This window comes from Lacerta agilis, chromosome 9 (genome assembly GCF_009819535.1).
Source record: "Lacerta agilis isolate rLacAgi1 chromosome 9, rLacAgi1.pri, whole genome shotgun sequence".
Classification (NCBI taxonomy): domain Eukaryota; kingdom Metazoa; phylum Chordata; class Lepidosauria; order Squamata; family Lacertidae; genus Lacerta; species Lacerta agilis.
Window position 1 is genome coordinate 32,751,418 of NC_046320.1, and position 25,937 is coordinate 32,777,354.

The window sequence follows — 25,937 nt, forward strand, 5'->3', positions numbered from 1 at the left end:
TTTAGCTACCCACAAGATTTAACACTTCCCTCAAGGCAGTTTCCAACAGTTTAGACACATCAAACTATAATGGTGCTAAATGTTTAGGTTTAGTAAATATTAGAATTTAATTAGAACTTGCATGTTATGACTAGGATATGTTATAAGATAGTCACAATGTATATTAGAAAGAGGGTTCTGCAAAAGGTTTGAGATGTTCAGTTAGTGTGTCAGACCTTGACATTGTTATCAATATTCATGCTTACTGGAAACTGTGGACCTACTTCTGAGCATCAATAATTAGCATGTGAATAGTTAATTAAACTAGGTAAACCCTAAGTGTTTACCAGTCTGTAATCCTAGTCCCAGTAGTGATGTATGGAAGCGAGAGCTGGGCCATAAGAAGGTTGATTGCCGAAGAATTGATGCTTTTAAATTATGGTGCTGGAGGAGACTCTTGAGAGTCCCATGGACTGCAAGAAGATAAAACCTATCCATTCTTAAGATATCAGCCCTGAGTGCTCACTGGAAGGACAGATCCTGAAGCTGAGGCTCCAATACTTTGGCCACCTCGTGAGAAGAGAAGACTCACTGGAAAAGACCCTGATGTTGGGAAAGATGGAGGGCACAAGGAGAAGGGGACGACAGAGGATGAGATGGTTGGACAGTGTTCTAGAAGCTACCAACATGAGTTTGACCAAACTGCGGGAGGCAGTGGAAGACAGGAGTGCCTGGCGTGCTCTGGTCCATGGGGTCATGAAGAGTCAGACACGACTAAACAACAAAACAGCAGCAGCAGCAACAACAACAACAACCCTAATCAATCAACAAGTCTTGATGTAGTCAGGAGAACTTCTTTGTTAGGTGACACCTGGGGGGGGGATTAACCATTAGTACTTTTAAGCATCAAAATAACTGACCATTAGAATGCAATTGAATAAAGGAGGCTTAGCTTTTAGCAATAGCAGAATTAGGAGAGATGCCTTGGACTGAGTGCTCCACTCCTGTGGGGAACAAGCCCCTCATGAGATGACCATGCTGTAACATCTGGACTCCCTCCATGTAGACTGAAGGTGTAAATATATGAATAAATCATATTTCTTAAAGCCACGACAGTCTCTGCAGTGTCTCAGTTCTCCAAAGGAGCACAAACCCTGGGTGAGCACCTAGAACTCCCTGAAATCTTGCTACCACCTGGCAGAGAGTGGAGGTGGAACCCAACTTTTGTAACAGTATGTGTGTATTTAGCTATCCACCAGATTTCACACCTCCCTCAAAGCAGTTTCCAACAGTGTAGACGCATCAAAATATAAATTTCAATGTGTATTTTTGACAGAAGATTCACATTCAAATAATAGTTTGCATAAAAATATACATACTAAAATAAGATGAGAAGTTTCAAAAACCCACCACAGAATAATTTAGGAACAGAACAGAATGGCAATAGCATGTGGCAATGACACAGAGTAGAAATATTTCTCCATCTTTAGGTGGGCCTTCTTCCCATGCCCTGCAGTAAGGATATAAACTTTATTAGGCTACCGCTGAGGTAGATGCAGTACTTTTCATAAGTTGGTTAAATTAATTAATTAATTGGTTTCTTTGCTCACTTTGTGTTTCTTATGGATGCTAGGTAGAATTCTTTATAAGCCTTTGTGAAGCTTTTTGAGGCAGTGACAGTATTTTACAGAAAACATGCCTCTTCAAGGACCTTATATTAAAGCATGCTTCGTTTCTTTGGTTTTAGCCTGTTCACATTGTTCATTGAGATTCTCTTCTGAATATGCTTTCCTTCCGTTCTGGAGCTTAACACGGCATCCCATATGCATAAGTTGAGTCTTAAAACTGCCTTGTTCCTGTCATTTTCATTTTTATCTTTTGAATGATATGGAGGAGCTGTCAGGAATTCTAGTGGCGTTTCTCGTCTTCATTCTCTTGCTTTTTGGTGTGCCCATGGGCAACATTACCCTGCTGCTTATTTATCCTTACGACTGTACTGCCTTGTTAATAATGCATGTTCTTTAAAGTTGCATGTTCCATCATATCTCTAAATATGTGCCTGTAATGAGTCTGCTGGGACATCCCTTTTCCCTGCTCAGAAAATTTAAGACGTTTCATTGCGACCTGTGCTTCTTTCTAGCATCAGGTTTCTCCATGCCTTCCCCAAGCTGCAAACCTGTAGGAAATCCCACAATCATGAAGCATGTTTATTCAGAGATTCAGCATCTCCCTTGTCCATTTCTTCCAGATGAGTACCCTTCTTAGTCTTGTGACAGCAAAAACAACCATGAATTTTGTAGCACCTCAAAGACTAGCACATTTGTTTTGCCATAAGCTTTCATTAACTAATGTTCATTACATCAAAAATGAACACTATTGGTCTCAAGTCCTATGCATGAGCTATATTTAATATACGTTGGTCTTTGTAGAAAGCAGGGAGGTGGATGAGATAGCCTTATGTTGAATCCACCTTTTATTAACTAAAGTTAACTTTATTAACTTCTGATGAGAAGTGGATTCTAATACCTGAAAGCTTTTGCCGTTATATTTTCTTCCAGCTTTAAGGTGCTTCAAGATTCTAGGTAGTATTTAATTTCTGTTCCTTCTTTGTTATAGCATCTTAAATACCATAGTCAGCCCTCACCCATTGCAACCATACTCTCAATAGCAAGTTGTTAACTATACTGAATGCTTTCCTCAACAATCTTAAATATGGTTTCTGTCTGACTTTATGCTCCAATTCTTTCTTGCTTTTTTCATTCCCCTTCCTAGTCCTAAAGCCATCATCTTTCTCACATGCTCCTCTAACCCTCCATTTTTTTCTATTAACCCCTTCCCACCTTGCCTCCTGACCTCCTTTTTTTCTTCACTTGCTTTTTGCAAGACTGTAATTTTCACATCAATGAATTACTTCTAAGTTTCCATTCCTAAAGCGATTAACATGCGCATCAGAGGTGTATGCATTTGCTAGTCCGTTGAGGCCGAAAGCCAAACGCTGTTAGCATTTAAGTATCAATGTTTTAAAATCTGTGGGATTAAAAAGTAGGCTCTTGAAACCAATTTTCCTACTATATGATTTCACTTTACTAAAGGTCTTGTTACTGTAATGAGTTATATGACCTGTCAGAAAGTGTTGATGATATGAGTATAATTAGAGTTAGATGTAATTGAAATGAGAGGTTAGCAAGTGGCATCTGGAATAAAAAATGAAATGTCTGCATATTGCCTCATAAGTGAAGATCAGGCTGAACTTGTGCCTAAAATGCTGCTTTCCCTGTTTTTCAGTAATCACAGTGGGGAAGTTGGAGAGGCAGCTAAGGGGGGGGGGGAAGAATGCTGAATTTATATTGATAGATTGTGTTCAGATGTAGATTAACTCTGATTTGTTTGTACACCTGAATTTGACCATGCTCGGTTACTATTGTTGTTGGGGGGGGGTCAGAACTTAAATTAAACAGTGGCTTGCGGTGGCAATTTGTGCCTACTGGACTTGGTGAGACTGATAGCTACAGGTAGGATGTCAAAGGGACATGTTCGCTGAAGTTAGGGGGGCATGGTCAGTGAGGTCCAGGAGAAGTTGCCACGCTCTTGTTCTTTCCCAATCCTCATCCTTTGCAAAGGTACTGTGACCACTTAAGCATAGCATTTTACAAATTGCACCTAATTAAACTGAAAAGTCTCTTACTTTGGTTCAGAAAGCAGTCTCTTCCGTGACAGTTGCTTTTCTGAAGGGAGAGATTTGCGTGGCCTCCACCTGTTCTGATTCTCTCCCTATCCTGCTCCTTTGTAAACACCTAAGCACTTTAGTTTTACAAATACTTAGCATCTTTATCTATTTCAATAAGCAAGATTTATCACCAAGAATCTCCTCTCCCTCCACCTTGGCAATAAAAAAGGCCTAGTGCTGGAGCCTCTCACCGATTGGCTACACAGTCAGCTAGCCACAGAGTGGGGAGGAACAGCACGTTTGGGGGTGGGGGAGAGAATAAAAGGATCAGTTTCTGAGAGAGTGTTAGATGGGCTTTGGTTTTGAGAGATAGGGCTGGATTTGAGAAGATTGATAGGATTTGTTTTATGATATTAGACAGGTTTCAGGTTGGGAGATAGGGAGTAAGATAGGGAGAACTGGTTCTGAGTTAAGTTCACACTGAGGAGACTATTGATAGCAGCTTGGATATGGAGACCAGGTTGAGGGTCTATATAACTGTCTCTATGTGCTGAGGTTCAGGGCAGGTAGTGCCCCACTTCTCCTAAATTACCGGTAGGTGCCTCCACTGGTGGTCTGTCATTATGCCTAAATCGAATGCCTAGCTTAATCTTAGTTTGCTGCTCCACCCTATGGCAAGCAAAGAACAGGAAGGAATGAATAGGACTTTCTATTCCTGCTGAACCTTTCTTGGTCTACAGTATCTTCCTAAACTGTGGTGAGTTCTTGCATCCCTGGTCGTTCTTTGGTCCTGATTTCAGACATGCTCCTGAATCCAGCCGCCTGGTTCAACCCCACCCACCCACCCACCCACTTTTTTTGTCCTCACTTCTTGATTCGCTGCACATTTTGTTGATGATTTCATTTGGAATGTCAATTTCAAAAATTCAGTGCTTAATAGGAAGCAGGAAAGCATCCACTCATACCTGCTGGACCTGCCCTCCTCAGTATGTGCATACAGAACAACCTCTGGAAAGGCCTACATGCATACTAACCGTATTGTGTATGAGCTCTGTAGAATTTATGTGGGCTTCCTTGATCATGCATGCAGAGCCTATGCACATACAGTATTCATGTATGCTCTTTCAGAAATCAAGAGCACAAACAGAGAGTGGGCAGGTACAGAAAATCTACCTATCTTTTTACTCACATTCCATGTACATAATTAGAACACGTGCACGTTTATTATATTAATGTAGAGTGATTTGATTTCATCGTCAAACATATGAGCTAGTTTTCTTCCAGTCATATATACCAGTAGTTCGAAGTTTTCCTCCATTATTACTGAATACTGTAGCAGCTGCTACACAAAGCCTGAGAAAATAGTTGCTGTAGCATAGCAAACCATTGATGTTGGGCAGCAAGATGCTATATTGTGCAGTAAATTAGTGGTGACAACATTTGTGTTGTCCCAGTCTGAAGATCAGTGTTGAACATATATATTCAGCACCCCAACATTTAATTGGTACAATCATGATTTGCCTTGCATTTTGCATTTTATATTACAACTAGAGTGCTCTGCTAATGTCAATAACTTAATTCGCATTGAATAGCGTTAAGGCCTTTGCTAACAAGGAAGTTAAAATGAGTGTCAGGTTTTGATAAGCCTTGACTGTAATTAAGTAGTTTAGGCAACTGTACCATTTTTATAAGTTTTTGTTCCCCCCCCTAAGCAAGAAGCTAAGGATAGTGGAAGCAGTGTTTTTCATTTGAGTCTGTATGTTGTTAATATACACTATCAACATTTAGTAGAATTTTAACCTAACATGTCTATGATATTTTTTATGCATATTGTCCTATTTTCTGGGGGCTTTTGTCACATGAAGCTTAGTGAATTACAAAAAAAAATGCAATTTATGATCAGTGCAGATTAATAATGGGTTGCTTCCATCGTGTCACTTACGGTAATTGTGGATTTGGTACTAGGGATGGAAGGATCTGTCCATTTTTGTTCTTTCCATTTCTCATTTTTCCAGTCTTAAATTTAGTTCTCCACATTTCTGCAGCAATTTGTGAATATATAAAAAACAATCCTCATGAATTCTCTCCCTCCCCCCATTATTTTAGTCCACATCCGACTAATGGACACATTTTTGAAGCCACTTCTCTCAATATAATGCATTTTATGTTATCTTCACTAATAAATTCATTTTTATGCACAATTCCCCCTAAGGCATTTTAAAAATGATGGTTAGTTGGAGAACTACCGGTATATAAAATTGAGTTAGTGCAAAGTTTGAAGCAGGGCCATCTTACCCATAGGCGTTAGGGGTGCAGGGCACCTGGGCTTCGGGCTCTCAGGGGAGCCAGGCTGAGAATCCAGGGAAGAGCCTGCCCATCGGCCGGAGCACCACGGTGGGCTCTTCTGCTGCAGGTGGCTCTGTGCTGCAAGTTCGGGGGCGACCGAGCCAGCGAGACACTGAGGCATCTGGCCGGCTCCGCCCTCCTGTGCACCTGGGACTGGGCAACCGGGGGTGGGGGCGCTGGGCAGATCTTTGCTTCCTGGCACCGCATATGCTTAAGACAGCCCTGGTTTGAAGGATGCTTGAGCAGTATTGGACCCATGTGAGTGAGGTGGAGGCATATCTTTCTCATCCTGCCAGGGTCCCAACAAAAATATCCTCTTCTAGGTTGCTATTTTCATTTCAAGAAAAGCTCCCATTAGTACCAGTGCAGCCTTCCCTCGTTTCAGAGAGGCAATTTTTGAAGTAGTCCAGTTTTTGAAACCATAATCTTAGGACTGAGCTTTTTTGAGGACTACTTTAGCAGTTTCAAAATTGGAGTTTCCTTTTTTTTTTTAATCAAAGTGAAATTCAGCAATGTCTTTGTTCATCATGAAGGATATTTTAATGATGTGCCGACCTATCTCAAGTTGAAAATGCAAACCATTGCATGTAATAAGGTTTCCAGAAGAAATTTAATGTGAGGTCTGGAAAGAAATCCTTCTAACTCCATCCATATCCCAGGGAAAGCATTGCAGTGATGTTTCTGTATGCTCTTCAGGTAAATAATGTGGAATGTCTTTTCAAACATCTATTAACACGAATGGCCATGTCAGTAATGATAAGGTAGATCCAGAGTAAGCTAGTTGTACTTGAGTCCCATTGAATTCAATGCAAAAGTTTAACAACGTTTACCATGAGACATAGGTTTTAGAGCTCAGTGTGTTAACTGGTTCCATTGATTTTTTCAAGCAGACTCTCAGGGTAATGTACTGAATTTAAAATAAAGGGGAAAGCACAGAATTTGGTGGAGAGAGGCAAGTTTGTGGCTTTGGAAAGGCATTTCAGGAACCACAGACACTGTAAGTCAAATGGCCATTTAAATTAGATTACAAATGGCAGCATAGCGGGACAGATTTTCTGCATGGGTTCTGCATGTGAAGCCACTTTTTGTTCAAAAAGAAATTATGCATGGTATGGAGAAAGTGGGGAGAGAGGTGTTTTTCTCCCTTTCTTATAATAATAAAACTTGAGGTCACTCAGTGAAACTGATTGGTGGTACCTTTGGAACAACCTGTAAAGTAATCTGCTTAAAAGTTCAAAAATACTAGAAAATGGTAATTCAGACCTTATGGATCCTGTATTTTGCTTACCGATATAGTAGCGCTTAACCTATTTGTCATGGCATGATCAGTTTATATGCGGCACTGAAATGCTCTACTGGCCCTTCAGAGCAGGAAATATTCAGTAACTGTTGGGGTGTGTTGTTCCTTTGTAGCTCAGTAGCTACTAGTAGCTTACTAGCTCTGCCATGCCTGCAGGGGATTCCAGGTTCAATTCCCAGGATCTCCAGGGAGGACTAGGAGAGACTTATTGTATGAAACCCTGTAAAAATGCTAACAGTGCTTCCGACTCAGTACATGAAAACCCCACTATCTGCTTGCTCATTAAGCAAAAATTCGGTTTTCTGAACATAAAGGATTACAGTCATACCTTGGTTCTTGAATGCCTTGGTACTTGCACGTTTTGGCTCCCGAATGCCACAAACCTGGAAGTGAGTATTCCAGTTTGTGAACATTTTTTGGAAGCCGAACATCCTACGTAGCTTCTGATTGAGTGCAGGAAGCTCCTGCAGCCAATCAGAAGCCACACCTTGGTTTGTGAATGTTTTTGGAAGTCGAACGGACTTCCAGAGTGGATTGCATTCAAGAACCAAGGTACGACTGTATGCCCAAACCTCGCTATATACACCACAGATATCCAAACATTCTACTGCTTCCAACCCCCCCCCCAAATGCACATATATCTGATATTTAGGATAATGCTTTTTGTATCTTAAGATGTTGACTTCATGCAGGACATGAGGACAATAATGTTCACTTGCACAATTATTGAAACACTCTGATGAAATGCCCATGAATTTTTATGCCTTAACAAATTTGTTAGTCCTTGGGGTGCCACAAAATTCTGTATTATGATTCCATTCAGAAACCAAACAATCATTAATTTAAATAACACTATGTACATTTAATATGGATCAAAGTTGAGGAAATCATTATGAAGTAACGATCACTTGAGTTAGTTGCTTGGTAAAAAAAAAAGAGAGGGGGGGCAGACTCTTGAAATGCTGTGACAAGTAGCATGCTGTTAACAGTCTGGGTGGTATCCAACTTTACATTTCCCCCCTCCCCCGCTCTGTGTATAATTTTCAGAACTCATATTGAAGATGTCTTTACATTTCAAGCTGTTTCTTCTCCTAAACTTTATGAAGATTGTGCAATTATTACTGAGGAATGTCAAAACAGTGCATGGCTAAGCATTAAACCATGTAATGTATGTTGGATGGGGGTGGGATATACAAGCACTCTACAGACGATTTGCTAAATAGCTTGTACTCTGCAGACAGAAATACATTGCAATGAGGAATAAATATAACTTGCAAACAGAAAAGAAGAAATTTTGCTTCATGAGAGAAGCATGAAGTAGGGGAAAGGCCAAACCAGTGCAATCTGAAGCATTAGATTTTCCATTTCTTGTAATAATTTTATAACCTTGATATATATGCATATTAATCTGGGAATTTATCTCTGTGAGCTTCCTTTTATGGATAATTCGCTTGACCATTTTAGTGTTGGAACAGGACCAATCATGCGAGTAGGGATTCCATGATGGGGGATGGGGGGTAGGAAAGGAATGTACAGTTATTATTGGTGAAAGGGGTTTAAAAGGAAAGCCCTCACTTTGTTGCTGGGATATGATGGCATTTCTCAGGTTAGTGAGTAATGATGGTGGGAGTGCAAAAGGTGGTCAAGTTAGTGGATTGGTGTAGATTGTAATAGATTATATGGCAGATGCAACAATAATTGCTGAAAAGTTATTGATGTGACCAGTTAAGGAAACTGGAATCATTTAACTTGAAATTATGTTATAGAGGTACATGGAATTGAACTGCTTCCTGCCATAGTACACAATGTGAATATTAAAGTGCTAATGTGCATATGAGACTACTTTGTGATTGTGAGTTAGACTGGAAGTGAGACCAGACAGTAAGTTCAGTAAAGATCAACAAGGTAAATGTCTGAATTACATATTCTTCCAAAATTAGATGAATCCTAGCAAATGCCCTACCAGTAGCTTCTTTTCTGATACCTCAGTAGATGAAGTTTGCTTTAGGAGTGCAGTTAGAGGGTTGCCTAGAGGACTGAGCCCCAAGTCTTGCATTCTGTTCTCCAGAACTGTTCACTATGCTTGTATACTTCGCTGGGCGTTCTGCAAAGTGACAGCGAGAACCACCCACCATCTTAATTGTCCCATAGACCTGTATTTGCAACTATGCATATAAATTATATGTAAATTTTCTGCAGAGTTGCATTATGGGCCTGTGCCTTGAGTCTTTTCCTGAGCCTCTTGGGCTTGCCAATCAGAAGGTCGGCGGTTTGAATCCCCGCGATGGGGTGAGCTCCCATTGCTCTGTCCCAGTTCCTGCCAACCTAGCAGTTCAAAAGCACACCAGTGCAAGTGGATAAATAGGTACTGCTATAGTGGGAAGGTAAAAGGTGTTTCAGTGCGTTTCAGCCATGGTGTTCCATTGCGCCAAAAGCGGTTTAGTCATGCTGGCCACATGACCTGGAAAACTGTCTGTGGACAAACACCAGCTCCCTCGGCTTGAAAGCAAGATGAGCGCTGCAACCCCATAGTCACCTTTGACTGGACTTAACTGTCCATGAGTCCTTTACCTTTACCTTTTACCTTTTTCTGATAGTGAACTGGCAGATTCCAGACTGTTCAGGATGCGTGTGTATAACTCATGTTTCACTAGAGAACGTAAATGCAACACAGCCAATACAGGGTGACATTGCACATTTCCAGGAATGCTGTAAAAAGGAAGCGTTATTGAGTTAGACCCTTTTGTGTGTCTGGATCTGGGGTAACAAGCAGCAGGGCAATGTGCACTTCAGTCATAGAGAAATGCCCAAATTGGGAGCATACATGTGTTCTGTTTGGTTCCGTCTTCACAGATAATGCTGGAAATGGAAAAGAGAGAGGCCAGTTCACTTGTGGTTCATTTTATCTATTTTTGTACTCCCAGGGAAAGAAATTAGCCAGCCCATAGAACAATGATCTCAATTTAGCATGTTTATTCATCAAAATACATCTGTCTCTGCCTATCTCTTACGTGACTTTTCTCCAATGAAGCTCAAAGTATTTAATAAAAACAATAAATACAGTGACTGTAAACATGCATAAAACAGCTTTAAAAACAGCAGCAGTGACAAACATCACATACAAGAACACTTTTCAATAGCACACTAAAAAACAAGCCAACCTGAATCACTCTCTAGAACAGGCAAGTCCTACATTGTCTCTTAAACACAGTCAGGGATGTGTGCTTGCATAACTCAGCAGGGTTTACCACCCTCCTATTCCCACTTGCATTATATACCAACTGGCATATGAGATGCAGCTATCTGCACAAGATGCTTTAAAAGCCAGGATGCAAGACCACAGCATATAAGTGATAATATACCCATGACAGGAATAAGGTTCATCATCGAGGGTGGGTGTGTATACATGGAATATCTGAAGTAGCGCACGTCACAAATTGGCTTCCAGCTTTGCTCTAACTCAGTACTTCCAATCTTGTTAGAAGCCCACACTGTGAACTCTACACGCCTCATAATTACAATCATCCGGGCCCCTGGAAATGGACAAATTGCACAATTTTAGGTTATCATCATCTTTTCTGCATGTACTCTTGATGTGCAACAAATGTTCCTGGCTTCCATTTATTGTTCAAGCTTTGCTCTTTGCAGAAGCCAGTAAATGAGTTTGAAAGTTGGAGCGGGGGTGGGGGATGGAGATAATAATAGCTCTCTGGGATGTACCATCTCAGATTGCAGGTGGCAGTTAGCGTGCCTTCATCCCCTGCACAAAGGAAAATAGAGTTTTAGCCAGTGGTGTGCAGTGAAATATTTCCTTGGGGAACAGTTAGGGCCAGAGACGCCAGCTTGCAAGGTGATAGAGGGGGGTGATGTCACGTCGGTGAGCATCGTGCCTCTTTCCCTAAGACAGGCAGAAGTGTCCCAGGCTTTGGGAAGGAGACACCAGCCCTGTGACAGGATGCTGGAGCCCTGCTGCCTCCTTCCTAAAGCTAGGCAAGCTTTGGGAAAGTGGCGGGAAGAGTTTTGGACCCAACAGAGCATCGCACCTCTCTTCCTAAGGTGGGCTTTGGGGAGGAGGGAACTAGTCTAATCCCCCTCATCCAATGACTGCCTGCCACTGGTTTAAGCCTATATTTCTCTCTGGCTTCTAGTTTTCTGGGCAGGGTTTGTCTTTTCGTTTTTAAAGAGAATGTGTGAGGCCTCAGCCTGTGCTGAGACACAGGTTCACCACTTCTTTGAGAACAAGAGGCTATGGTAACAAGTTGCTGTTAGCAAGGGACAATAGCAAGCCTAGCTTGCATGGAAGATTATAAAGGGAGTAGGACAACAATCTCTTTCACCTAGTCCTGTCCTATTTTATCAACTTTACTGTCTCTGTTGCTAAAGCATGGGCACAGGGTACAGGCACACTAGACACACTTGGCATGAAGAGCAGGGTTTGGGGGGAGTTCTCTAGGATAGGGAGGAATAAAGCTCCTTTTGCCTACTGTTTTGCCTTTTGTACAAAGGTATACATGGTTGCTTCTTTTGATGACACTGCACTGTGTTATGAGCAGGAACTGGACCTCAGTCCTAACCATAATAGACACATGTTGCACAAATGCACATGAAGGTCTTTGTCTAACTACCGGTATAGGCCCAACTTTTCAAAATGTATATAAAAAATAATGTTATGGTGAACATTTCTCTTATTTTTTTTTAACCAATTTTCCATTAATGAGAAAAGAAATTGCATTTGAAAGTCATAAATGATGAGAGAATATTCAGTGAAATATTCTCATGGGTGGTGGATTTGTGTCATACTTACCTTACTTTTTGAGTGGTGGCATGGTGTTTTTGTGTATCCTTTTTCATTTTACCAGTAATTTCTCTGTTGATCTGCTTTCTGCAGCCTTCCTGGGTGCCCATACTTTAATTAAATTCCATGGTAAGAAACATGGGGATTTTTTTCCGATCATGGGCAGCCAGGAAAACTTCTGAGTGTTGGATAAATGTTTACCCATAGGGATGGGGAATGCACTATCCCTGGCCACTTTAGAATAACAAGGTAAACTCAAAAACCTTGCACACACTGAAATTCTCAAGTAGCCAAAGAATGATGAAGAAAAAACAAAAACAAAACACCTGGAGTTTGGAGTTTCTTTTGCAGAAGAAGAACACTTTCCAGAAAAATAGGACAACATATTCTGATACGGCACAAACAAAAAAAGTCTCTGATTTCTCTGTGCTACGTCTCTCTATGCATGTTGACACTTAAGGAGTTTGGGGAGATGAAAGAAAGTAGGGAGAGAGCAACTCACCATTCATATGCTTGCTCATATCCCAAGGATCTCTTTGATCCTTCTCTGCCAAGCAAACTTTCTAGAGCACTAATATTTAATAAAAGTAGTAACAGCAAGGTCTGTAATCATTGTCTAACCATGGTCTGTTACACATGCAAAGCAACATTTGTATTTGATTTGTTGTCTCAGGACTTGCTTTTGTTTTATTGCTTCCTCTTGATTTCTCTGTGGGGTTGTATATAACTTCCTTGTATTTTAAGTGTACTGCTAGTGCCATCCTCCAGTGTAGTCCTCAGAGAATAATCATGAGATTGGTGTTTTCTTGTGTGTATAATTGCCAAGGCTTTTCATAGCTTGAATAGAAAAGCCTCTAGGGTGAGTTGCTTGCTTTTTTATACGTATAATGTTTATGTGGCTAGTTCTGAAACTGAGCTGTCACCAAATCATATTATAGGCAATTTCAGTCTCTTGCCAAGAAATTGCTGGTGTGGAGCTGAGGCCAAATCACTTTCTTATCAGTGCCCATCTGTAGCGAATGAATTGTGTGAAACTGACGAGCGCATACAGAGCCGGAGATTGGGCAGGGTGAGGCTGCTGCCTCAGGTGGCAGAAGCCCCAGAGATTTATTATTATTATTATTATTATTATTATTATTATTATTATTATTATTATTACCCCGCCCATCTGGCTGCATTTCCCCAGCCACTCTGGGAGGCTTCCAACAAAAATCAAATACATTAAAATATCACACATTAAAAGCTTCCCTAAACAGGGCTGCCTTCAGATGTCCTCTAAATGTCTGGTAGTTGTCTATCTCTTTGACATCTGAAGGGAGGGAGTTCCACAGGGTGGGCACCACTACCGAGAAGGCCCTCTGCCTGGTTCCCTGTAGCTTTGCTTCTCGCAGTGAGGGAACCGCCATCCCCATGCCTGCCCTGCCACCTCCACCAACAGCAGAGAAGTGGTTCTGCCATTGGCGCTGACTTCAGGTGAGATCATTCCATTTGGGGTGAGATCTCACCCAAAATCACTGAGATCATGTCTTAAAATCAGTGCCAACGTCCTTTGTTTAGGATTTCATGAAAGTCCACCAAACAAAGCCACCCCTCCCCACAAGAAACAGCAAAGGACTTCCAGAGTCCAGATGGATATCTGCACATTTTCAGTATTTTTCAATTGCGTGGCAGATTTAAAAATATAAATATTCAAAACAAATAAAGCCCAAAACATTCAAATCCATGTGTACCGTATTAGGTACAACACATCCTAGGAAAGAATTCAGTGTTGAAATTCATTTCTGCTTGTCTGATCTCCTCTCTCCTCCTCCCACATGCTGTTCTGGGAGATGTCCTGACCCCACACAAGCCAGCTGGGAGGGGAGAAAGCCCCATTACACTAGTGGAAGTCTTTGCAGGACTGCTTCCAGGGCTAGTTAGTTGAATCGAGCCTTTAATCTCCCTCTATCCTATAACAAACACCATTCTGCTTGTTACCTTCATTCTGTTGACAGTTCATTTATGGCCAAAACTTCTACATAGAGACCAATGTGCATACTACTGCATTAGTTTTGTTGTTGAGTGCATAGAATTGAGGAAATTACTGTGAGGTTGAGACTTACATGCATTGTTTTACAGTTGAGTGCTTCATCCAAGTCATCAATATATGGCAAAGCAAGTGTGCCTTGTGGCAAGGAACAAGCCAATTCCCTCTCCATAGCCTTGTCTGAACCAGGCCGATATGCCACTGCTTTGAGAATAGTGTCATCTCACCTTATTTAGTTTCCCAGTTTGAGCTCTTTATCATCTGGAGGCTTTTAAACAGATCAGAAAAAAGTGCTTTGCTATGTTGCTGTATCCTTTAATTTCCTGTTATGTGTTGTATCTTTAGTGTTGCATTAAATATTGTACAACAGAAGTTATCTCTCATCGTAATATACTTTCAATGGGACTCCATATGCTCCTAGCTAACAGGTTGTTCCAATTAACTTACTGTAGTTTTATGAAAATATACCACACATCTATATAAAAGAAACACCCACTTGGTACCTAATAACATTAATGGTGTTGAAACATAAAAGCCAAAATAAGAATTAAGAAGAAACTACTAACAGCAAGTGTAATGTCCTAATTAAATCATAGTTGATAATCATGCAGTACTATTGAAGACTTTCTGGATTTGAGACTGTGTAGACACAGGAGAGTACTTCACATACAACTGGGCTCAGCTTGTTCTTTTTCTTATTACAACATTTCAAGTGTTGAAGAGGAAGTATGCAGTTCAGTACCTCGTTTAAATCCTTTCCAAGTCTGAGGAAAGATTCATTCATGTTTTATAAGAATGCAGGGTCCTGGGGAAATGAAATATATATATATATATAAAAGGAGAAACGATATCAGTTACTTCTTAAAAATAAAAGAACTGGGTAGATTCCATGTCCTATTGTATATTCTGTTTCTGTTTATTGTGCTGATTATATATTTTTCATGCTTAATGCGTTCTCTGGACCTTGTTGGAGCAGAAAACTATCTAACAAATAAAGACTTTATAGCCAAAAGATGATTCACAGCAGGCCTAAACAACTTGTGACCCACCAAGTCGAACAGAGATCTGTCAGTCATTTATGATGATCTACCAGAAGCTCAGTAAATGAATGTCCTGGTTTTGCTGTCCCAACTTAGATTGAAGAAATGGGACAAGAAAATTTCATGTGGTGTAAATGGTTGATTGATAGGTCACAAGTTGTGCAGGTCTGATCTAAATATGCATTCAAGGTGTTGAAATGGCAGGACTCATAGAACATAATCCTGCCCTCCCTTACATTGATTGCTGGGTGAGTAAAGTGGTATATAAATTTGTCTCCTCTGATCTACACCTACAGATAGGAATACTGCTGTGGGCAGCATCACCACAGCAGAAGGCATGAGCTATGGTCAGTGAGTGGTAAGCTACCAGTGGTGGTAAGGTGTGAAAAACTCCAAAACAGGGCATTTGGCAGCTATGGATCCACTGAATCCAGTGGCTGCAGTGCTGGATCTTCTTGAAGGAGTGTCTCCACCCCCATAGTTCAGCCTGGACACTGAGATTCAGCTCCGAGGGCCTTCTGGCAGTTCCCTCACTGCAAGAAGTGAAGTTACAGGGAACCAGGCAGAGAGATTTCTCAGTAGTGGAGCCCGCCCTGTGGAATGCCCTCCCATCAGACGTCAAGGAAATAAACAACTATCTGACTTTCAGAAGACATCTGAAGGCAGCCCTGTTTAGGGGAGTTTTTAATGTTTGAAGTTTTATTATGTTTTTAGTGTTCTGTTGGGAGCCGCCCAGAGTGGCTGGGGAAACCCAGCCAGATGGGTGGGGTATAAATAATAAATTATTATTATTATTATTATTATTATTATTATTATTATTATTATTATTATTATTATTATTATCCTTCCTACACATGTGCTTTGCTGACCCCTCATTAACAATCTGCCTGTCACTTCAGCAACAATCGCCTGTCAGTTGATCTTCAAATTAGCTGCTGTCTTTGTGGTTTGACACATTTCCAGTGTGACTTTGATATCATGTAGGTTGTTGACACAGTAATATTACAATATTTTTACTGAACAGATTAGAAACTCTTTAAATTCATTGGTATTTGTATTGTACCTCTAAAGTGAATTGAGCAGCTGTTGTACTTTTGTCCAGGTACTTGTGATCACCTTCTGATTCTTCTTTCCCTTTAGGATTTTGGCGATGATGGGTCCCTGTACATTACCAAGATCACTACAACTCACATGGGAAATTACAGCTGCTATGCAGATGGCTATGATAAACTTTATCAGACTCATATTCTTCAAGTAAATGGTAAGGGAAAATGTTTGATTTGCCAAGTTGTGGTGGTGTCTCTAGATTTAATTCAGTAGACTGTTTTGGTTTCTTAATTGCTATATGAAAACCAAAAAGCAAAAACAGACATGGATGATAGGTTTTCATTAATATTTTCTCTTCTATAAACAAAGCTACAGGAAAATGAGATTTAATCACAGCATGTAGCAATTCTAAATAATTAATTCTTATTGAAAATAATAAGGAAGACCACACAGTTTATTTACTCTGTACTTTGAGCTCTTAATTGTGTTAAACAATGAGCCTTCTTAGTATTCTGTTTGTAAAATAATAGATATTTAGGGGAAACATGGCTTTGAATAACAGATTAATCATTTTATTGCATAGTGCAATAATCCATTTGTATTCTGTCTGTTTTCAATAATGTGGCATGCTTTCCAGATAAAAAGCTGTCTCCATATTAAAGAAAAATAGGACTTAAAATGCAGAGCAACCTAATGCTTTCAGTAAGCCATCATAGACCTACTGGAACTCAGTAACAACGGGCACCATTGTCTCTGCTTAGTGGCTTGAAATGCATGTGTTTTGGGTAGTATTTTGAAGCTACTTCCCATCGATCAGATTATCTAATATGTATTTTGCTTTATTGAATAGAATGGTCAGAGGTCTCTATGAATATTTATTAGCTCTGTACGTGTCAATCACTATGACTTCTTGATATCCAGGAAGGACTTAAGACTTATTAGAAGGGTGCTACTTCATCAAACTCCATAAAAATGCAAATAAATGGAGGCAAATTTATCTCTTTAGGCCAAAGGATCAAACCAATCACCTACGTTTTTTCTCTGTCAACTTAAATGAGGTGGAAATTGTTGGGGAAGAAAAGGGCATTGAAAAAGATACAGATTTTTACAGGGCTATAATGTGCCACATAGTTTCTTACATTAAGGATACATCTCTCTACAGTTAATGCAGTCACTGTGACCATGATTTGACAGTACTCCTGTAGTTATATTTTTGTATTTGCACTTTCGTCAAATGAGTTTGTGAACAGATGAATATATTGGGATTTGCACATTGGAGCTAAACTGGGTCAAAATGTGAAGCTTAATGCATTGGTCAGATGAAGCAGCAATTTTATGGATTTTGTTTGTAGCTCTAACCACTGTTTTCCTAAATATTGGCAATGAAACCAGCACTTACAGTCCAAGAAAAAGATTAATTAATGCAATGGCACTCGTATAACAGAAGAGTCAAAATAAGGTTAACAAGATAATGAAGCTTAGTTGATCTTTAAGATCTAATGTGAGAATGCTTTGAAATATGTTTAATTGGACTTTAACCACTTTTGCAACATGTCTATTTTCATTCATATGAATCAGTAGGAATTGTTATCACTAATGTTCTGTCATTTTTTCTCAGTTAAAATTCACTTTGTTTTTCCTTTCTTTTAACCCAGAACTAAATTCCATTTTTGTTTCTGTTCCATTTTATTTTTACTTATTTGTTTAGATTTATATCCTGTGTTGTCCTGAGGATAAATCAGCATATACAGTAAATATGTCACTTTCTAACCATGTAGGGATTTGAGCAATATTAAATGCATAGCAAAGAGAGAGAGAAAAACAAGCACAGGCTTAATGCAATTATATATTGGCATTAACTCTGTGGAAAGGCATCCATCCCTAGTTCTGCATATACAGAACTAGGCCAGTGTGGTGTAGTGGTTAAGAGCGGTAGACTCGTTATCTGGGGAACCGGGTTCGTGTCTCCACTCCTCCACATGCAGCTGCTGGGTGACCTTGGGCTAGTCACACTTCTCTGAAGTCTCTCAGCCCCACTCACCTCACAGAGTGTTTGTTGTGGGGGAGGAAGGGAAAGGAGAATGTTAGCCGCTTTGAGACTCCTTCGGGTAGTGAAAAGCGGGATATCAAATCCAAACTCTTCTACTCTTCTTCTACAGCGGTACCGCAGGTTACAGACACTTCAGGTTACAGACGCTTCAGGTTACAGACTCCGCTAACCCGGAAGTAGTACCTTGGGTTAAGAACTTTGCTTCAGGATGAGAACAGAAATCCCGCAGCAGCGGCAGCAAGAGGCCCCATTAGCTAAAGTGGTACCTCAGGTTAAGAACAGCTTCAGGTTAAGAACGGACCTCCAGAATGAATTAAGTTCTTAACCCGAGATACCACTGTACTGCAATGTACTTGCAAAGGTAGTGATAATTTGTACTTGCAAAGGTAGTGTCTGAAGCTTTACACCTTGCACTGTGGACTGCAAGCCACTCAAGTTTCTTCCTAGCACCTTCCCTCTACTGGGGGTTCTCTCTAGTCAGACCCTTTCTTCTCCAGTCCTGTCCCTTCCTTTCCTGTTCAGTTATAAAGAACTATCTGTCAACAGCTGTTTCGTTTCACTCTTATCAGACTCCACTGCACGAAGAAGAAATGGCATGTCTTGTCTGACTGCAGGCTTGGCTTCCTGCTGCACAGAAAGCACAGGGGGCAGTGGAGCAGTTCCTGGCAACCCTTCACAATAAAAGAGGGAGGGAGCAGGATGGAAAGTGGCTGGTTGAGAACATTGATGAATGTGTGTTTGTATATCCTGGAACTGTCCCATTGCGACAAAAATGAAGTGAATCAGCCAGCAGACCTGTCAGACTAATAGTTCCCAAGCAATATGACACATCAACCACAACTTGGCCACCATTGATTCTTGATAAACTCCCTGATTATCTGATTCCAAGCAGAGGTGGATTTAAGGAAGCATGACCGCTTTGGTCACACTAAGCATGGGGACTTGGGGGCACCACCACTGTGGTTTATAATGGAAGCAAAGAGGCGGGGGGGAAGAGAATTTGGTGTTGCATAGGACACTGCTGAAATTGGAGACCTCAAGGTCCACCACTACTTCAAGGAGGGAGTAAATATGTACGTCATAGTATCTCTAAAGGTAAAGGGACCCCTGACCATTAGGTATAGTCGTGAATGACTCTGGGGTTGTGGCGCTCATCTCGCTTTACTGGCCAAGGGAGCTGGCGTACAGCTTCCGGGTCATGTGGCCAGCATGACTAAGCCACTTCTGGCGAACCAGAGCAGTGCACGGAAATGGCGTTTACCTTCCTGCCGGAGCAGTACCTATTTATCTACTTGCACTTTGAAGTGCTTTTGAACTGCTAGGTTGGCAGGAGCTGGGACCGAGCAACAGGAACTCGCCCCATTGCGGGGATTCGAACCACCAACCTTCTGATCAGCTACCCTAGAGAACCATATCTCCCCACCCTTCTCACCTTAACTTACATATGGCCTAACTCTAAAAATAGGCATAACTCTTCGTACTGAATGATGGATGGACCCTTGGCTAGCCTGCAGTGAAAATAATTTCCATACCTTCAGAATAGTAGGCCTGTTAAGCCTATTGACTTGATTTTGTTTAGCGTAAATTGGGTCCTCCCTTAAAGAGGGCATGTGTTGCGGTGAGTCCTGGAAACCGACACCCTGTGTTGTGGGTGGGTATGATTGGTCAGCCACAATACCTGATTGGAAGGTCCCTCGATGCTGGGTTTAATCAGGCCAATGGGGCACAGTCCAAACGGATTGAGGGACCTATTTATACCCATGCACGTGACCCAGAGCTTCCTCTTTCGGCGGGTGCATTCTGAACACCCGCCCACCTCTCCCTACTTTTAGGGCTTTTGTGCTTGACCTTGCTATGCCGCCATTTGTCGTCTGTCATTGGGACAGAGGCATGGAAGGATTTCCCCCATTTGGCTGATTGGCTGTTGCCATTTGGGTTTCGCCTGCCATGTAGCAAATCATCACAACTTGTAAGGTTGTGGATAGGCACCGGTTCAGTTGATAGGGATGGGAGAATAGTCTTGTCATCCCTATGTGAAGGGTATTCTGTTAAAGGAATCCAGGGACTCGATGGTTTGGTCAACCCCTGAGAGGGGGTTATGCCTGTGCCTGAGTCCAGGGGGACATTTGGGTGGTGGAGATAGCCTGTTCCTGGCTTTCCGCTTATCCAGGTGTTCACCCTTGGCTGACCTATGCTGGAACCCTGGGTCAGCCCTACCTGCATGGCAGGGAGCTAGTCGAACCAGAGCCTATGCAACCACTCACTTTCTGTAATCAATAAAGTTGTGGCCTAAATTCTGCCAAAAACCAAACATATAGTCCATCTCTCTCTCTCTCTCTCTCTCTCCCTCTCTCTCTCTCTCTCTCTCTGTGTGTGTGTGTGTGTGTGTGTGTGTGTATCACAACAAACCTGTGAATGTACATCAGGATGAAAGGGTCACCCTTTATAACCTTGTGTCTGAGCACAGGTTTGAGTTTTGGTCTCCCTATTTCTAGTCAAAGACTCTAGCTATGATACAACACCAGCTCTGTTGCATAGTGATGGAATGGAACTTGTAATTAATGCCCTGTCCTGGCAAAGATGAACCCACAATGGAATATGGAGGAAGGAATTTGGCTAGTGGCTCAGCAGACGTAGCAAAAAAAAAGGAAAGGAAAGGAAAGGAAAGGAAAGGAAAGGAAAGGAAAGAAAGAAAGAAAGAAAGAAAGAAAGAGAAAGAAAGAAAGAAAGAAAGAAAGAAAGAAACGAAACGAAACGAAACGAAACGAAACGAAACGAAACGAAACGAAACACATAGACTGTGGAAGCACTTAACAGGTCAAGAGCTGGAGTCAAATCAGGTCCTTCAGAACAGGTCCCAGGAAAAGAGATGACTTGTTCTGACAATGGTTGGTTGAGCTCTTCTGTAGTCCCTCTCTGGCTCCACTCCTTTTCTGGAGAATCAAAACCATCAAAGTGACAACTTCCTGACCTGGCAGCCTGTTTTCTCTGTTGCTGGGCTGTACAATGCAGTCATGCACAGATTCAGTGTTTGTGAAGCCAGTGGAAGCAAAGACACTGGCTCCTCAGCGGCTGCAGTCACTGGGGTTCCTGGTTGAAGGGTCTCAGATTAGGCAGGACCCTGATGGTTGGACTTGGTCTCTGTGGTGTCAGGGTCCAGATCCAGTGTTTCTGGGGGCTGTGCTACCTGATTTCAGGAGCCGCTTTTCATCTAAATCCCTTATGAACATATGCTAATGCAGCTAACGAACCTGCATAACACTTCTTTTTTGTGATAGGATAGAAATCCTTAGTACATTTTCCTGCAAGCATGATACTTTCGGTTCAGTGAGACTTACTTGTGAGCACATGTGATTAATCAGTGTGTAAATCAAAGAAAACATTTAAACAAAACTGGTTTATAGATCACCATTTTGATCCAGATCTATTCTTCTCTTGCCCCCCCGGCTCCCCCCCCCCCTTTGACGTTGGTGAGTGCTACTAAAAAAGAGAGAGAAAGAGAGCACAATTTTATTTTATTTATGAATATTCACCATGTTAACTTTTGAGTTGATCTGAGTGTGGAAACAGAATGAATGAGGTAGGACAGTGACAGGGAGCAATTGATGTTTTTAATAATGTCATAGACAAGAGGCATTTGCTCTTTTACTGACATACATAATTTATAGAATTCAGTCTATAATTTTTCATTCAAACTTTGCTTCATTTTCAAAGAAGTACAACGTGCAAATAAAACAACAGAAGTCCACTAGCAACTTTTCATACAACATAGATAAGTTGCTGTTGTTATATTATCTTAGCGATATATTATCTATGGCGATTTGATGAATAGTGGCTACCTGAATAGAATAGCGACAAAATTTAGAAGCAGAGAAAATAATATTTATATGGAGATTATATATATATATGTGTGTGTGTGTGTGTGTGTGTGTGTGTGTGTGCAATACCTGTAAGATTTCATTTTAAGTAAATTCATGAGCACCATTAGGGAGAACATTTAAGTGGGAGAAGCTGTGAGTGGGAAGTGGGACTAAATTAAATGTGCTTTCCCTCTGTAACCCACACATTCAGTGCAAATGTCTGAAGGATGAGATTGGACCATCATGTACACAGGCTTCCACACAATCTGGAACACTAAGCAGTAGAAATCAGTCCTTGTCACCCTACCAGGAAATTTCAACCCAAAGAGGCTCGCCTGGTGCCATCATTACATGTCTTTGGGTGCCAGACGAAAACAACCCTCTTTACGCAGGCCTCCAGCCACTAAACAATCGGTGGCCTTTTTAATGTATTGGGGATGGGCAGTTATTATGATTATTTCTGTGATTATTTTACTGTCTATTTTTATTATACTATGTAAATGATTTTCTAATGTTATGCACCACCCTGGGATCTTCAGATAAAGTGGGTTATATAAGTTGAAATAATAATAATAATAATAATAATAATAATAATAATAATAATAATAGCAGCAGCCAATTTCCCTGCAACAACCCCAATTTCCTCAAGTTTGTGAAAGGAAACATAGGTGAAGAATGTGAACAGCAACACTGGGATTCAGGATTAAGACCTAGACACTAGAACCAGCGTGCTCATAGCAGTGTTACTTAATACTGGGAAGCACTGGAAGCTGCATTTCCCTGGTGCCAGTTGGCTGCTGCTGTGCAGATGTTCAGCAGTGGGATAGCAGCATGAAGCATGGCTGCAGGGCTTTATTGTGATGTATCTGTCATATATGATCTAGTTGAGATTCCTGCATTGCAGGTAGTTGGACTAGATCAGGCGCGGCCAGACTTGGCCCTCCAGTTGTTTTGGGACTAAAACACCCATCATCCCTAGCTAATAGGACCAGTGGTCAGGGATGATGGGAATTGTAGTCCCAGAACAGCTGGAGGGCCAAGTTTGGCCATGCCTGGACTAGATGATCCACGGGTTCCCTTCCAACTCTACAATTCTACGGTTCTATTAGGACTGGTGGAATAGAAGGGACAAAGCCCAAATAAGCTGGCAGCTTTTCACTTGTGTACAACAATAAAATCCCTTTAGGAAGCCTATGACCATGAAATAAATTGGTTACCAGGATAAGGATAAAAACCTGTCATCTACCACTTCAGAAATGGAAATGAGGGCATACTAAAGCACTCAATTCTCGCACTGAGAATCAAGGTTCTACTTCACATTCTGAAGGCTTTACTCATTATTTGTAAGTTGCTTTTTCAGCTGCACTAGAAAAAGCATAATTGTCCTAAGCTAGGTTGTCAACAGTTCAATATGCACCTCAGCATCTGCATTATGTGGAAATGCAGAGCAGGCTCTGCATGGTGCCTTTGCACTCCCATTATATGCATCTACAAGCGCGAGAAGCAGATACGAGGTACATCCCACACTCTGAGATTTAACTACCAACCAGCAGAAAACAGAAATTGTCTCTGATAAATAGGAACAGCTGGAGCGTATGATAAGAATCAAGATTAAAGTTTGTTATTTCTAATTTCCTCCTTCAAAAACTATCCAATGCTTTTCATTTTGTGTATGATTATTACTGAGGTGCAAAATGCATCCAAGTCATTTCTTTCTTGCCAGCATAATTATAATGAGGGTGTCATGCTGAGCCATTTCCTTTAAACAGTTGGGTTGCATCGGAAAACAGATAATCCCATTTCATAATAGTCAAAATTAATAAGTTATGTTTTATCATTCATATTTTCTCCCATGTCAATAACTGTGCTTCAAGATGATACTTGAGTGTTGTTGTTGTTGTTGTTTAAAAAAACAAATCTAAAAGTATTAGAAAATGCATTCTTTGTATGACTGATTTTTCTTTCTCAGGTAATATCAGTTATGTCCATAAGTAATTAATGATCAGCTACGCACTCACCTTTCTGCAAAAGTAACTCTCCCCAGATTTTTGGAGGGAGATGAAAACTATTAACAACAGTATTATTTAATAAGATCACTATTTTCCCAGTCGTCGTCGTCTCAAAAAAAAATCCCTGTGAAAATGGGGGCCATTTCCTGCTGCTTTCTTGGGAAATATCTCTATCTATATGATTTTCATCTCAACTTTATTTATCACTGTGTTAAACTTTGAGAAACAATTCCTGTGCAGCCCCTGCCCCCACCTCCGGAATGTGTTCCTCTTTTGTGAAGACATTAACATTTCTGTGAAATTTTCAAGGGAGAGTGTTTGGCACCTCCTTAATAAAGTTGCAGCATGTCTGCGGTTCTTTCCTTCTCAATGTTCTAACATGGCATTCTACAGCCTCTCTGGATTCCTGTGGTTCCTGGAACAGCCCTGGGATTACAACATTCTCACCTGAACTTTCCAGAGAGAGGAGGAAGCCAGAGAGGCTGCATGTGGAGTGCCTGAGAGCAGCATGTTCATTTGTTTTTTAAAGTAAAATCCTTTCTTGCACCTCTGTCAGGTGTTTATGAAAAGCCCACGAAGGAGGGCCTTTCCCACAGCACACAAAGCTGGGTTGTTGGCACTGAGAGGATGCTAGAATTATGAAAAGGAAAGAGCACATGCACCCAGGCCTTGTCTGTCTTCACTGAAATTCTCCCCTTCCCACATTTTTTAAGGAATATTTTGTACTGCCCTTCCCACCAAGAATGGCCAGACAAGCAAGCAAACCTTCAGCGGAGATTATTAGCACAGCATTATATAATCTTCTCTTGAATCCTTTATGTGTACTCGGTTCCACTGGAGGATCAAGAAATGATAATCCATCTTCTTACAGCAGCAAGGAGGTATACTAGTTTAATGGGGTAGAGAGAGATTCTAGCGACATTAGTATTGCTATTATGAATTTGGCACATTATGTTTATAATAAAGTTAGCACATTCTATTTGAGTTGGGGAAGGTAAGCAAGATAATATTAAATTTATTGAGAAATGGTACATTTTCATCATACCAGAAGTTGAAGGCACATGACCTCAGAACCATGCAGTATTCAGAATGATTTAATACTCTTTTGTAAGGTATTATCTTCCACGTGTGGCTTTCTGTGAACTTGTGTTTTTCTTACAAGATATATGAAAGAAAAATAATAGATGTCCTCAACTGTTTTTTCCATCTCTGCGTTCTCCCATCCACACATTAAGCCCTACATGATGCATGTATGCTAGAGCTGTATAGGTGCATTTTGGGGCTCCTTAGATTGTGAACAATATCGCTGGAAGCTTTTCTATGAAATAGGTGGCTACGTGGACTTGGATACCTGCAGTTACCTCTAGATTATCACTTTTATTTTTTTCTGTTTGAAAAGAGTTAGCACAAAATCATATGATGCAAGCATTAAAATTTAATTAGTAGGGATTTACTGCAATCACAGCGAAAGTAAATAACTGAAGAGATGGGTGTAAGCAATCCATTTTAATTAGAGAGCTTTGTTGTTAATGCAGAGGTACATTTGTATATGACAACTCTTATTTTACAATTACATCACACAGTAGTTTTGTCTTACACTGTAAATCCCAAGTGAGGTAACAGTATAGTCATAAATGACTAGATGTAATCCTCTGATTGCCACTCAGCCATGAAATGTGGTTTTCCCCTCACTAATTATGTATTGATTCCGACTCTACAAGTTTAATTTTCTCATGCAACTTGGAAAGGAATATTAAATATATTTTCAATGCAGAAATATTTATCTACTTACCCTGGGTATGTAGGCAAGTGGCCCTG

General features: G+C 40.8%; 1 protein-coding gene across 2 annotated transcripts in view; it reads left to right on the forward strand.

Annotated features, from left to right (window-relative positions):
* Positions 1-25,937, forward strand: part of FSTL5 (follistatin like 5) — a 318,694-nt gene that overhangs the window by 235,424 nt on the left and 57,333 nt on the right. For both annotated transcript variants that reach the window (XM_033159896.1, XM_033159897.1), the window contains exon 8: positions 16,294-16,414. In XM_033159896.1, the coding sequence (XP_033015787.1) occupies positions 16,294-16,414 (121 nt within the window). The remainder of the gene's footprint in view (positions 1-16,293; positions 16,415-25,937) is intronic.